This window comes from Tupaia chinensis, unplaced genomic scaffold, assembly GCF_000334495.1.
Source record: "Tupaia chinensis unplaced genomic scaffold, TupChi_1.0 Scaffold139431_1, whole genome shotgun sequence".
Lineage (NCBI taxonomy): Eukaryota > Metazoa > Chordata > Mammalia > Scandentia > Tupaiidae > Tupaia > Tupaia belangeri.
Window position 1 is genome coordinate 2,036,527 of NW_006199316.1, and position 15,883 is coordinate 2,052,409.

The window sequence follows — 15,883 nt, forward strand, 5'->3', positions numbered from 1 at the left end:
CGGAGTACTGGATACAGTTCAGAGCATCTCCCAGACTCTGTTTATTTTACGTGTGGAACTAAAAAAATCATGTTTGTATAAAACAAACTGTAGAGGGCCGTGGTTAAGAAAAATAATGAGCACCTGTGTGGGGCAGATCTGGCTGGAAGCCCCAGCTCCGCCATTTATCAGCTGTGTACCACTCGCCAAGTCACCCAGCCTCCCCAAACCTCAGGGTCTTTGGTGAGAAAATAAACAAAGACTCGAAAGGTCTGTCATCTGTAAGGTCCCTTGTAACCCAGACTCTTCAGTGCTCTCGGTCCACCATACCCTCCCTTGTTCTCTCTGGAACCTGAGACCTAGAGCGTGCACGGGACTGATGTGGATCACTGTCCAGCAGGAGACTCTGGTTCTCTGAAGACACCAGACACCTCCACGTTCCTGGGAGGGAGTGTGGGCTGGCTCCCAGAGCACAAAAGGAGACGTCTAATCCCTATGTCAGCTGACAGTGCGTCCCTTCTCATTCTAGTGGCATCCCATTGTCAGATGGGTTGCCTTGCTGCATTACACTGACCACTGGGACTTAGGCTAGATATCCTCACAGGTTTTTAAACCAAGTCTCATGGGCGTGGGGCCAGGGAGGGTAGAGGATAAATTGAGTTAAGTTGGTAATGAGCTTCTTTCTCAGTGTGCTTGAAAATGCCCCTCTAACCTACTGCCTCTGAATAAGCAAGTCAGCTGCCTAATTAGGTTAGCCAATAATTTCCCTTTGACACCAGGCTGCTTCATAATTTGGGGAGTAACTGTGGTTCGGCTTCACTGTGTCTTTCCTAAGTGGGTTCTCCAATTTGCCTCTGGGATTAAAGAACCAAGTGAATTTTCACTATGTCCCAGGCCTGCCATGCCTCTTCATACCTCCAAGCTTTGGCTCACCGCCAAGACCTCTACTGGGAATGCCTTCTCGGATCCCTCATGCCCAGATCCCTCATGCCCAGAGAACTCCAACGAGGCCTCCATGTCCAGGTGCATAACATGAGTGGAACGAAGGAACGAGCCTCTACACCCTGAGGGCAAAATGCATGGCTCCTCTCCTGTCCTCTCAGCTCTACAAAACGACTACTAACATCTAGTGTGGGTTAGGGGCTAACGCAGACCAGACGCTTTGCAAACGTGGTACAGGCCCACAGCAACACTTAAAGGAAGAATGACGGCTTGTTTTTCATTTTTTAAAAAATCATTGCGGTGGAATATACCTAACATAAAGTGTAGCCCTTTGAAGCATTTTCAGAGGGACAGTTCAGTGACCTACTATGCTCACTTCTATGGCCATACAACTATTACCACTATTCTTCTCCACGGTTTCTCATCCTATCAGCCACATCTCTGCATCCATTAAGCAATAATTCCCTATGACGCTCTGCTCCTTAGTCCCTGGTAGCCTCTGGCTTTTTAAAAAAAGAATTACTTAATTTTTAAATTATTATTGTTATTATTGTAATTTGGATAGAGCATGTGCACTCATCAGAGAGACAGAGACAGAGAGAGAGAGAGAGAGAGAGAGAAAGTGAGAAAGCAAGCCCCCGGGTTTAGAGATCGAACTGCAGTATGCCATGTGGGAGTCCAGTGCCTTAACCACCACACCACTTGCTGGCCCCGGCATGTGGTTCAGAGAGGTTAAGTGCCTCTGCCTGACACACTGCACAGCAGCAGAGAGTGCGGGCGGCCCTACCCCACCTATGCGCTGTGCATCCGGGTGCCACAGTAACGCCAAGCACACTGGAGGAGCTCAGGGTCACCAGGTAACACCATACAGAGAGGATCTATGGGACAGCCTGGGTCAGCCTGCCCCAGGGGCTGGGGATGGAGCTTGTATAAGAACCCATTTATTGCAGGCTGACTATGTGCCTGCTATGCCAGCTCCTCACCGCCCCACACCCAGCCCGCTGGGCCCTCTGTGGGGAGAGGCCAGAAGCCAGCTCTGACGGATGGCTCCAAGGAGGAAGATTTGTGTTTACATTACCCAGTCAATCCTGTATTTATTTTAGATATTAAGCAGTGACATAAAAGCTGCTGACATTAACCTTCGGGGGCAGAAATTGGCTTTAATGGACCCCATAAAAGTTATTATTGATGGCAGCTGCAGGCAGCATCGCTGTGACCTCAGCAAAAGCCTCCACTGCCATCGATACTGTTGACAATTACTATTGACTAATGCAAGGCCAGGAGTGAAGGCAGTCGATGCTCCTGTGGCTGGAGGGGGCTGGGGGGTTACGCTTTGCATTTCCCATTTATCTGGTAAGGGTCTCTGAGAAGTTGGTTGCAAGTGTTTGGAGGCCTCAATTGAGAGTCCAACACTCACAGACTCAAATGGAGCCAGGCGAAAGTTTCTGACTGAAGGACCAGAGAGACCTGAGTTCAAATCCAAGCTTTGCTGATGTCCTGACTGACCTACTGGATGTCACATCAGTTGACCTTTTGGAAGCCTCAGTTTTTCCATCCAACGAGTGGGAATGTCATCGCTTGGTCACACACATGTCAAGTAGCAGACATTGTGGGGTTGCTGGCTACCTCTCTCCCTGAAAAGTGGCCATGCTGTGATGGGCCGGCTAATGCACGTGGTGGAACTGAACCCTGTTCAATTTCTGATGAAACCCACATTCTCAACAGAGAAACAGGACAGAGCTGTGAGGATGGAGAGGAGAGTGGGAAGGGCCAGCGGCAGGGAGGAGGGAGGCGAGTCTCTGGAAAGATCCAGGACTCCAGTGAGAGCCTGGCCCCAGCTCTACAAGATGGGGAGCCCTGGGCACACCCTTCCTCTCTCTGTGCCTCAGTTTCCTCAGAGACACTTGGGGAGGTAACGGTGAGAACAAGACCACAGTGAACCTAGTCAGTGAATGAAAACAGCCACTCCTGTGACCTGTCATCGTTTAGGCCCCCCAGGAAGGACAAAGCTGGTGCTGTCACCGCCCACCTGGGAGCAAGTGGAAGAGCACGCAGGCTCCTGTGGGACGTCTGGGTCAGGGAGACCAGGGGCCCTCTGTCAGATCCCCTTATCCACCTCCTCCACCTGCCCACCTTCTCTGAGGACACGACTTAGAGTCCTACGGCCAGTGTGGAAGCGGACGCTCGTGGCGAGGGCCTGGCATGGCAGGGACAGCAGGCAGCCGTGTTCTTCCCACCATCAAAGGCCGGAACTCTTCAGGTTCGTGGGCCATGTCATTATCACCCAACAGAGGCTTAATTCGCTCTAATTTGGCTCTCAGGGGATAGACAATGACGTGGGCGGCATGCTCCTCGCTGTCATGACTTTATGGAAAACGATCATTTGTCACCATGGCAAAGAGCCCTACAAAGAACCACCCAAGCATCGTGCTACGCGGGGAGCTCCCCGACTCGGGCTGCGAGTAACAATCTCGAGTCCCCCAGGCCTGAGCTCCAATCCCGTCTTGCTAGCTGCGTGACCAGTAGAGATCCCTTCACCTCACTGGGCTGTAGTTCCCCTATTCTGTGAAACGGGCTTAATAAAACCTTCGAAGGGTTGGGCAGCGAAGAAAAGGTGATCACATAGCTGAAGAGCTTTGGCCTGTGCTCGAGTTCAGCCGATCGGCAGCAGCTTTTGACCATTAATGTAATTATTTTCCTTTGAGCATTGAGCCCATGTGCTTGAAATCTGGCAATTGGAGCTCTGAGTGGGCCTGCAGGTGATTCCGGGCAGCTGTTCCCCCAAAAGGTGTATTAGCACATGAGTCCCACCAGCTGCTCTGAAGAGAAAGGGTTCTATGGTCAAACAATTCGGGGAATGTCGCTTATTTCCGTCCTTGGTGATCCTCTGAGACGTCCCACAGCCAAAAACCTGGCTTGGATGTGTGACCACAGAACTCGGCCCTGCTCACCACCAATCGACAAACAGTTAACATTCTCAGGAGACATTTAAACTACTTATTTTATAGATGGGAAAGCTGAGGTCCGGGGAAAGAATGGAACTTACCCAGTGCCACACCCTAGGCCAGCCATGGCACTGGAGCTTCCTGCCTGTGAACCCCTAAATTCTGCCATATTTAGCCCTGCACTTCAAATAGATGCTCTGGTTCAGGCGGGTCTTTGTGGGATAATGGGGGGTATCGATGATTCCCCACTGTGAAGGGGAGACAGCCGCAGGAGCTGAGGTCACTGGCCCCCACAGGGAGTGACACTGACAAGCCAAAACTCAGTACCAAGCCTCCTCCCGGGCCAGTACATGGGCTCCCTCAGAAGACATCGAAGTCCTCTGGGTGGGAAGCAGAACAGACCTGGGCTCGGCAGAGCTGCCAGGGGCTGGAGGGGCATCGAACTCAGTGTGTGGGGAGGAGAGAGAGAGAAGAGAGAGAGAGACAGAGACACTTTGAGTGGCTTGGCTCAATGAGACTCAGAGCTGCTCTGAGATCTGCCGACAAAGTCACAAGAGCTAGACTCCCTTTCTTCCACCACAGGAAGGAGGCTGGGGAACTCTGTGTCATCTTTTTCTCCTACAATACCTCTTGGGCCTTGGGAGATGGGGCTGCAGAGAAGGGTGTGGGCCCAGAAATTTCGAGCCAGACTTTCCTGAGATCAGAGAGAGGCTGCAGCAAAACCTCCAGCTCTTATTTTTAAAAATTTATTTTTGTTTTCATTTTTACTTTTTTTTTCTTTGCCAGAAGATATGTGTGTTCTCTTGAGAGACAGAGAGAGGAGAAATCATGCTTACACCACAGTCCCCTCTCCTCTGTTTCTGGATCTTGCTGGGATTTAGGCTCTTGGTGTGAATTCCCTGCCAGGGTCAGGACTCGAACCATGGTCAGCTATATGGAATCCAAATTCCCTTCACCACTGTGAGGTTGGCGCCTTCATTTCACTTTTAATCAACGAAAAATAATTGTGTATTGGGTGCGCCGTGATGTTTTCACAGGTGACTATGTGCATCGTGCAAGGACTACATTCATCATTACATATTCATGACCTCACATGCTTACATTCTGTGGTATGAACATTTAAAATTTATTCTTTCTGCAATTTATCATTATTATTTTTTTTGGAGAGGTTTTTGCTATAGGGCATGTGTGCTTGCCAGAAAGACAGAGAGAGACAGTGAGGTAGAAAGAGAGAAATCACCCCCGGGGGGGATGGCCACGCCACAATCCCTTCTCCTCTCAGGATCTTGGGCACGAACGCACACACGCCCATCATGAGTTTAAGTCACTGGGTCTGGGACTCGAATCACGGTCGGCTATGTGGGAGTTCAGCGACATAGCCATTATACTAACCGCTGGTCCCTTCTTTCTGCAATTTTGAAATATGTTATTAAGTAGAGTCGCCATGTGCAATAGATCACAGAAACGTACTCCTCTTAAGTGAAGCTTCGCAGACTTGGATAAACATCTCCCCCAGATCTCACATTTTAAGTTACTCCTGAATGCCAGTTTGGGTTTAGAAGCCATCCTCTGATTAATGTAAGATACTGGGGTGGGGGATCTCTGGAGATTGCCCAGGACTGCTGAGCACATGCAGGCCGGAGCTCAGACAGGACCAGGTACTGCTGGGGAGACACAAGACACGCTAGGGGACTGGTGAGCAGTGTCCCATGTCCTTCTGTTCCCTCCTGTATCGTACACAATAACTCAGCTCCCTAATCTAGAAGGAAAGAGCAGCCACCCGACCTCCGGCCTGTTACTGAACGTGGATATTTCATGCGTTTATGCAAAAGGCCCCGACTTTGACTGCTCAGTACAAAGCCGTTTTTCACCAACTTCACCAAAGCTCTGAGGAACAGGCCAGAAAACCAATATCATAATTAAGACCCCAGCCCCAGTGCCTGGCACAGGCCAAGCGGCCACTCACCGGTCTCAGTGTTCTCGTGCTCAGTGTCGGTGAGCGTGAGGTTGGAGTTGGCCCTGCTGGACAGGCAGGAGCTGCGCCCTGACCGTGTGCTCCGGCCCCATAGCCTCACGGGGTGCTCGGGAGACAGCACGGTGTCGGCTTCAATGTCAGCGTCAGAGCCGGCCCCCAGGGAGTAGCCGCAGTGCGGGAGGCCGATGTCTGTCCGGTACAGGGTCCCGTGAGGAGGCGTCACCTCCCCCAGCCCCAGCTCACGCAGGGTGAAGTTGGCACCTGGAAGGATACACAGGTGCATTTGGTTAGGGCCCCGGGAAGAGTGTTCCACACCAGAAGCCTGGCCCCTCATTCCGGAGTTACTGAAGCGCTTTGAACTTACCATGGCTGTCTATTCCCAGGCTTTTGCTCAAGTGACTTTCCTACCCATGGGGCTCTTTCTGGCCCTCCACCAGCATGAATGTTCCACATCCTCTGAGGCCCAACTTAGGCAGCACCTCCAGTGCCTGCACCTGTGCAGAATTCCAGCTCCTCCTGCCAGCTCCCTCTGCAAGCCCCTTGCCCCAGTCGGAATGCACAACAAGGTGCTTAAGGGTCTATCTCCTCTGCCAGAGGTGACCTCTGTAAGGGCAGGCACGTGCCCTGCTTATTCCTAAACCCATGTCTAGAACATTCCCAGTTCTCTGAGGGGCTCAACAAATGTCTGGTAAGTGGAATCAAGGGCTTCTGGGCTCCTCTTTCTGAGAGGGCTTGTCAGCAGTGCCAAGCAGGGCGGAAGCCTTGTCCGTGAGCCCTAAATGACTCTCCAGGGAGAGGTAGCCCCTCTCCAGCCAGGTCCGGAAGGCCTGGAGCATGAGTGTGGGAAGACAGTAATAGGCAGAGAAGAGTCGGTCTCACGGGAAACAGGCCGTGCTGGGTCTCCCGTACCAGGTGCAGCTGTGACGGAGAATCGGTGGACGGGTCTCCCTCTCGATTTAGAAATGGGATTTAAAAATCATTCTATTTATTATGCTAAAATATATGTAATGTAAAATTTGCCATCTCCACCATTTTTAAAGCACATTTCAGCAGCAATAATTACATCCACAAAGGTGTGCAACCATCTCCACTGCTTCTAGAACTTTCCATCACTCCAAAGAGGAACTCTGTACTCAATAAGGAGTAACCACCCCCCCACCCTCCTTCTCCCAGTCCCTAAAGACAGGTCTCTGGAGGGCTCAGGAAGGCCTGGCAATGCCCAGGACCAAGACGGGGAGACATGGGTGAAGGGAGCTCCCCCAGGGCTTAGTGTTTGAGTGACAGAGGGAATGTTAATGGAAATGCAGCCTCCACGCTGCTCCTGAGTTGGGATGCGGTGTCTATTTGGGGACAGCCTCCCCCGTGTTTTTATTCCTGGCAGCGTCTCATGGGGATAAGGAAGAGGGAGTCTACGAAGTCACTGAGAGTCATATCCGAAGTCCAGAGATGGTCTGGGGACATGGACAGCATCAGGTAGCACTGTCACTGACACACGAGCGGGCCCCGGGCCTGCCCTGAGGTACAGCAAAGAACAGGGGTGGTGCCTGACTTCCGAAGTGCAGAGCAAATGTGAGGAAGGCCGGAAGTCCCAAGTGGGGAGCCCTGTGGAGGGAGTTCTGGGCGTGCAGGGTGAGGATGAGGCATCTGGGTGGGAAGGCCCAGAGGAGAAGCAAAAGGAGGAGAGAATGTGGAGAACAGAGAAGGCGAGAAGGTGGGTGCCCGAGCATGGAAGGCTCCCTGCAACCAGGGCCAGGAATGAACGGATAAGCCTTCAAAGGACAGTGAGAGGGAACCACAGGAGGGGCCAGAGGGGCTGCAGCACTGGAGCCTCTGGTTGGTGGGTACTGACCTCTGCCAGGCAGCCCTGGTGCTCCTTGAGCGTCCCAGTCATCTGGGCCCCCAACACCTATCTCCCCTGCTGCAGAGTGGGTGCTCGGCACAAGGAACTTCAATGAACGCACCCACACACTCTGGTGTACTTGAAGGATGACCGGGGGCGGGGGGGACGGGGAAACGGGGAGGAGCCCCAGTCAGGACGCTGCTGAAATGAAAGCCACTGAGTCCACGGTGGTGGTGGAATGGGGAGAGTCCCAGTCTGCTACCCAGTGCTTCAGCTTTGACTTGAGGTTAAAGGTCAGGAAATATGTCCACTGTAGCCAGTAAATCATTGGTGTCTGAGCCACTGCAGTGCCTCCCACCTCACCCAGGGCCTCCCGGCCTCTGCCTGGCCTAACACAGTCCCTTCCCCAGAAACCCTTGCTCTCCTAGACCCACAGGATCCAGCCACTAAGCAAACGGTTAATGTCAGCAGGCCTGGAAGAGAGAGGCCTTTGGCTAGGCAGTCATTCCAATTAGCTGGATCTAGGCCAGACCAGATCTCCAACACTGTGATATCACTGCTGGTGCCACACTCCACTCTGCTCTCCTCTATGGCATCCCTACTAAGAAGAAGCCAACTCTATAATGGAGCCTCCATCCCTCAGCCTGCTTCCCGCCCCTCGGCACATCACGCTCTGCTCTATGCTCCCCGCTCCTGCCCTGCCCCCAACTTCTCTGCACATCACACTCTTCTCTGTGCTCCCCACCTGCCTGGCCAGGCAGGGCCTTTCACGAGAAGCCCCACACACGTGATAAAGAATGACTGCCACATTAGGTGAAAAATCACATTTATTTGCAATCCACAGCCTGGGCTCCACTGATTTCCATCCGGCTTCCCCCACAACCCTTAAGCAGCCAGACTCAGCAGCAACACGAGTAGCTTTATGTCCTTTGGCCTCTTTCCCCCAGAGCCCAGGATGCGGGTTGACATTCCACTGCACCCAACCTCTAGCTGTGGAGTCTCAGGCTAGAGACCACAGAGCATCGATGTTCTCAACCTTCAAATGGAGTGCTGACGTGTGACCTGCTACCTCCACAGGCTTTGTGAGGACAGGGAGCTAACTGGGGGGAGAATATGTGAACCCCGACGCACATGGCTGCCTATGCTCACTTGTTATGGACAGAGAAAAGATGGGTTTGTTTGTGAGCCTCCTGTGCTCGGCCAGCATCCGAGTATGCAGGACGGGGCCAGAGGACAGCTCTGGGCTCCTTTCTCTCTTTCCTTCATTGAGACCCAGACATGACAGTGACTGGTACAGCCTTTAGGAAGCCCGTGCCAGGCCCTGCAGCCAGGTGCTCTACTTACAGTGCACATCAGTCCTCATGACCACCCTGCCACTGGGTACTGACTGGTAACCCCTTGTACAGCATAAAAATGACAGTCAGAAAAGGACTGAAGAGCTCCCGTTTTTTGAGCAGTAGAGGTGGCCTTGCTAATGGGTCAGCTGTCACGTGAGTCTAGGAATGTGCCAATGAGCAGTGCAGGTGGGCTGTGCATGTGTGTGATCAATCCTCTTCCGGCTCTGATCTTGGGCAAACGATTGAGCCTGGGGCGGCTGTACGGTCAAAGATGTCTGTTGTCAAGATGTAGGTAAGTCACACAGCTCGGTGCTCAGCGTGCCCTGGCTGTGGAGGAGGAGGGCAGGCAGAGTGCAGGAGGCTGCCCAAGCTGTCAGGGGTTGGTAGTGAGCTAGCAGGTATCTAAGAAGGCTCAACACTCTGCCGCCAGGAAAAGTGAGAATCCCAGATGCACTAGGGTAGGAGACAAATGCCAGAGCCAGCGTGGATGAGAACTGCAGTGGGGCGGCCAGAGACAAGAAGGCTAGGAAGACAGAGACTGACTTGGGGAAAGCAGAGAACAGCCCAGGCAGACGGCTCTGGATGAAGGAAAGGGGATGGCTTTGCGGTCATCCTCCAAGAGCAATGACAGTGGCCTGAACTGGGATGCCACACAGGGAATGGAGAAGAGGGATGGATTAGGTAGGTACTCCTACTTAGCAAAAATTTTAACTTAAATTTAATTAAAATGGAATAACAATTTTATTTTTAAAAGTTTTGAGGGTATGTGCACTTCCCACAGAGAGACAGAGAAAGAGGAAAAGTAAGACAGCACCTCCATGGCGTATGGTCACACTGCAATCCCTCCCCTCCTTTCCTTTCCCCTCAGGATCCTGGGCATGCACACACAAGCGCCCAGTGTGTCTGTCAAGCCTCTAGTCTAGGGCAGGTGGCCATCTCAACGATACCACAAACTGGCCCCCAAATTACTAAACGTTAAGTTTAACCATCTTAGGAGTAGTTTCCTCTCAAGATCACACAGGCCTTGACACAAGGCATTGTTTGTCAAATGAATAATAAACAGAACTGGCTCAGCCCGGTTAAGCAGTCAGCATGCTGAACTGTAGTGCTGGAAGCCACATGCTGACTGGTTCAAATCCCCTGCTGGTGACGGGCCTGCAACAGGGCGGGGCAGAGGGTGCAGCTGCCAAAGACCCTGATAAGCGGGAGGACTGGGGAAGGGGGTCATGACCAGAACCTTGCAAGGATGCTTTCTCTCGCTTGCTCTCATGCACGTGCACTTGATTGTGAATAAATGAAACAAAAAACCAAGAACCAAGATTTATGGAGCGCTCACTTGTTATTGTGTTTACTGCTAACGTGTGTCCTCTCATTAGTTCCTCACCGCAGTTCCATGTAGCAGGGAGACAAGCAGATGAGTCATCTTTTTTTTTTTTTTTTTTGAGAGGTTTTTGCCATAGGGGGCATGCGCTCGCCAGACAGACAGAGAGAGACAGAAAGTGAGAAATCACCCCCCGGGGGGGATGGCCATGCCGCAATCCCTTCTCCTCCATTCTCCTCTCAGGATCTTGGGCACACATGCACATGCGCCCAGCGTGAGTTTTAAGTCACCAGGTCCAGGACACGAACCGCGGTCGACTATGTGGGAGTCCAGCGACATAGCCATTATGCTAACTGCTGGTCCCAACAGGTGAGTCATCTTATGCTGTCGTTGCTCACAGTCTGAATGGCCCCAGGTGTCCCAACGATGAGCTGAGACCAGCTGAGGCTGGAGGAGAGCCCCTATCTCCTCCAGGAGCCTTGTGCTGATCCTCAGCTCCGGACACCCTCAGTACCCAAGCACATGGTCAGCGAGAAATCCACCACCTGAGAATGAACTCATGGCAGGCTCTTAACAGATCCAGGGGCCCAAGTATCAGAGACTCGGTCTTGACCTGTGTCCCACCAAGGTGCACATTCACACACACACCTGTGGTCAGGCCCCACTCCCCCGGCCAGCCCTCACCTCCGCGGCAGAACTCCTCGGCCTCCTGTGGCACCATGTCCTTGACGCGGCTGCCATAGGCGAGGCGGGCATCCTGGTCATAGGCCTTCAGGGTCTCGCTGGAGCTGTAGGACTTCTGCGGAGCCTTGCCCTCCTCACTGTCCGCAGATGAGCTGGTGTAGCGGCGCTCGGTGGCGTCGCGGCGCCGAGTCAGCGAGCGGTAAGGCTTCCTCTCTTTCACGTCCATGGCCTCCGGCCCGCGCTCCTCCACATCCACAAACAGGGTCCTCGCCTCGCTCAGGGCCGAGTGCTCTGGAGTGGGGAAACAGAGAAGGGGGCATGAGCTGCGCCCTCGGGGTTCAAGGCAATACCTGGTCCATCCTGGACCTGGAATCACTCTCGTGGCCATGTGGGCCAAGAAACTCAGGCTGAGGGCAGTTCCACCACCACTGCCCAGCCCTAACATGCAGAAGGGACACCCCCAGGGCCTCTGAGTGGGACCCTGCCACTCTCTGTTACTTAGCCCACCTAGCAAAGATGCTCAGCCTCTCCCCTACTGACAGACATGGAGAGAGCTGTCTGCAGGGGCACTGCACAGACTGCCTTAGACAGAAGCAAGGCCACGGCACAGTGGTTAAATCTGACCCCGTGGGTTTGAGTCCTAGATATGGTAGCTTGAGAATCATGCTGGGCCCTTGCACATGCACACACAAAATCCCCCAAGGAGGAAGAGATGGAGGAGAAGGAATTGCAGTGTGACCATTGGGGGGGCTTGCTTTCCCACTTCTCCACTCTGTCACTCTCAGGCAAGTGCATCCACTTTCTGACAAAATGGAAAACAAACAACAAAGAATGCCTTAAACAGGAACTATGCCTGCTTCACTCTCATCAGATAACCAGATATACAGCTGGGACAGGCCTGCTATTGTTTTGAATGCCCCCTAAAATTCATGGGTTGGTTTGGTTATGGTAGGATTAAGAGAGTGTAGTAAAGTGGGGCCTTTGGGAGAGATTAGGATTAAGGTCAGTGGGATGAGAAGCCCATGCCTGAGTTCTGCAGAGTGCACAAGGAGGAGTGAGACCCACTGAGACTCTGATGGACACAACCCTCTGCTCTGCTCTGGTCCTGTGACATGATACCGTCCAGTCTCTGCAAGGCTCTCGCAAGAACTGGCCCCAGACCCCCAGACAATGAGCTGGATAAACTTTTATTCTCTTAAATTACCCAGTTTGGGGAATTTTCAATTATTAGCAATAAAATGGGCTATAAGAACAGGACCTGATACAGAATTATCAAGAGTTCCTTAAGAATATGAGAAATGAAACTATATTTAGGCCCTGGAGTACACCTGGGAGCTGATGGGGTGTCTGGATGGTGGGAAACCCTAACGCTGCTTCTCCTCTTTTCTTCATTTTCCATATGGCTTCCGTTAGCTTGGGTAGCAGACTGCCTCCCAGAAAGTAAATACAGGAGGAAAACAGAGTATCCTTCATGAAGGTGTATGTGGGGGTCTTTAAAAGAGTACATATCGTCAATGCCCTATGCATGGAATTCAATTTTTGTTTTAATTTTTACACCAAACTGAACTGTTACATTAATTCCATATTTCCATGCATAGTTTGAAGTCCCCTTGTAAGAGCTCCCACTTACCTTGAAACATACCACCTTCTTGGTCCTGACTTTCCAGTGTTGCATTTTTTTTTAAAAAAAGAATTATTTATTTAATTATTTAATTCCACTTGTTATTATTTTTTAAAAAAAATTGATCAGAGACAGAGAAAGGGAAAGCGAGCAGCATGCCACCAGGTCCAGGACTCAAACCGCAGTGGGCCATGTGGGAATCCAGTGCCTTTAACCACCTCACCACCTGCCGGCCACAGTGTTGCATTTTTAAAAGCAACATGAGGATACAAAACATTGCTCTACTTCAGTGTCCTATTAGAGGAACAGTTGAGCCGGAGCTGTGATGAAGAGGCACGTGCCAGGTGGCAGGGCAGGGCAGGGCCTCTGACAGCCAGGAGAGGGTTTGTCCATCCAAGAGCGCAGGGGATGCTCAGTGCCTGCTCAACCCACCATGAGGAAGTGCAGGGAGGAGGGTCTCTTGTGCATGTTTCATACAAGCTGGATGTATGAATTTAGATGTTAAATGTATGCATTTTAAATGCTGTCCATAAAGATTTGTTTAAATTTCAAAATACTTGGCAGGCCAAATGAAACACCCTAGTGAATCAGGTTTGGTCTGCCAGCTAGTGGTTTCCAAACTCTGCCTTTGACCATGGATGTCAAGGTAGCTTTGGGCTTGGAGATGCCCTGGTCCTCCCAAGACCTCAGAGACACTCTCTGGGGCAGAGCTTAACTCAGCTGCACTGAAAAATTCTGTTAGTCTATGATAGAGCTCCTGAACTGACTCACCAGGTCCATGTGCCCTAATCTGCAAACTGTACCATGTCGCTCTGCAAGGGAACAGCCTGCCAGGGCCACTCTATCTCCGCAATCTAGCGTGGATCCCAAATACCCGCTGCGGACTCCTCTCTACATGCTCCATGTTGTACACACAGTGCAGTTACCTGTGATCCTGTAATTCCTCACAGTAGCCCAAAGCATACAAGACCACATTTTCATCCCCATTTTATAGTGACCATGGGCTATCCAACTTTCAACCCAAGGCCACGTGGTGAATTAGTGGCAAAGCTGTCGTTCCTATGTAGACTGTGATGCCTTAGGGTTGTATCCAGAGCCAGTTAAGATAAATAAGCAACACATTTTGGTTCCCAGTTCTCAAAATAACCCTGGAAATCAATGCTAGGGCAAGGCTGCAACCTAGGACACACAGTAGTCAAATGTTATGGCCGGCCATACTGGTGCAGGGAAGGCCTGGTGGGCTATGGGGTGGGAGGATCATGGCATGGCAAGTCCCTGCTGAGAACCTCTCTATTTCTCTCCCTCTCCTGAAAGAAATGGGTGAACTTAAAAAAAAAAAGAAAAAGGAAAAAAAAAAAGAAATCAAATTGTTAGAGAGGCCCCGACCTAGTGCTCTGAGCTGTGCTGTCTTGATCCTCAGCCTCCTGACACTGCCTGGCAGGTTGCAGTTCCTCCGAATGACTGAGGGCAGGACCAGGAGGAGAACAGTGCCAACACTTGGTTGGCCCTGCACTCCAGGGTCTCACACTTCTCAACGCGAGCCATACTTAGAAAACCTCCTACGTCGTGACCTGTACACATTGCTGTGGTGGCTGTGCGTGTCCGTGAGTGTGAGACAGAGAGTCACAAAGCTACTCCACAGTGAGCAAGGACTTCTCACAATGTCACTTTCATTCTTTCACTCTGTTTTGTTATTGTATAAAAATGCTGATTATGATGCTCTAAATTGATATCCTAACCTATGACTGGTTTTGTACCCAAAGCACTATTCTGGGCTAATTTGGACGAGGAGTTCAGGCAACCCTGGCTACTGTGCCCTTTAACCCTTGACTTTTAACCTCTGAGTGACAATAATGGTGGGGATAATAATAAGAGTAAGTAAGAAATGTTAGCTACTCATAATCCTAGTCACTAATAACTTAGTGTATTAATGATGCAGCTAATATCTATCAAGTGCTTACTGTTGCTACTATTATAATCTATGTAATAGCATTTTTAATTCTCACGTCCTTCCTGGGATACAGGTATGATGATTACTTGCCAATGAGGGAGGAGAAATAGTGAGGTTAAGTTTCCCACTCAGGAATATACAACTCTTGAGTGGTGGAATCAGAATCATGACCCTGGGACTGAACGTGCGCGCAACTGTAACTCCTACTTAGAATGCCTTCGCGGGCAGTGCCAGGTGAATTTCCAAAGCCCAGGCCACGTTGCTGACCTGCTAATGCCTCTCTGCAGCCCTGCAAAACCTTTAGGGTGTGTTCCAGTTTCTTGATTAAAACGAAGCGTCTTTTCCATCTGGCCCGTTCACTTCCCTCCTACTGAGCCACTTGCACCCTCCCTTGACACTAATTCTGCAGCTTCCCTGCCTTGGTGCCTGCTCTTCCCTCACTGTACATGCAGCCAAACTCTTGGGTCACTGGAAAAGTCATGACGTATTTTTCTACATAAAAATGCATCACGACTTTTATGACAACCCAATAGATAGCCTATGTTCACATCTGCCTTGAGGCCAGGCCTGGCACCCACAGGGCTCACAAAATATCTGTTGAAGCAGGGAGTGAAGAGAATCACTCAGAAGCGACTGCATTCCTTCTTGCCAATCTGAGGGAATATAAAATACTAATTTATAATTATAGTATAAAATGTAATATCTATTGAGGCAAATATAAATTAAAGACCTCTCAGACAGGAGAAAGGCACTGCTCAGCTGTATTCTCTTTACATTTCAAAGGCAGGCTGGGCTTCACATATGTGTCTCCCACTGACCAGCTGTGTGACCTTGGGCAAGTTACTTAACCCCTCTGTGCTTCAGTTTCCTTATCTGTAAAACCTCTCCGAGCTGTGTTGAGGATTACACGAGATACTACTGTATATGGCCCTGGTACACACAGCCTTTGATACATCATGGGTGCTGAATCAAGGTTAGCTGTTTCTACCATTGGGGGAAAAGAAAAAGTACATGTCTTCTTTTAAAAAAACTAATTGCCAGAGGGTGGATGCACTGGCAAGGAGAAAGCAAGAGGGAGAAATAAGAACACACTCTGCCCCCATGGGAGACGGTCACGCCACAATCCCTTCTCCTCCCTATCTCCCACCTTTCAGGTGTGCATGTGTACACACCTGGCTTTTGTTTATGTTTTGTTTTGTTTTTTTCTTTGTTTGTTTGTTTGTTTTGGAGAGGTTTTTTTTTTTTTTTTTTTTTTTTTTTTTGGGGTGTGGCTCTCCCCAACAAAGAG

General features: G+C 50.8%; 1 protein-coding gene across 1 annotated transcript in view; it reads right to left on the reverse strand.

Annotated features, from left to right (window-relative positions):
* Positions 1 to 15,883, reverse strand: part of TENM4 (teneurin transmembrane protein 4) — a 665,800-nt gene that overhangs the window by 419,571 nt on the left and 230,346 nt on the right. Inside the window, 2 exon segments of the mRNA XM_027765687.1 lie at positions 5,833 to 6,102; positions 11,024 to 11,314. Of these exon segments, the coding sequence (XP_027621488.1) occupies positions 5,833 to 6,102; positions 11,024 to 11,249 (496 nt within the window). The 5' untranslated portion in view covers positions 11,250 to 11,314.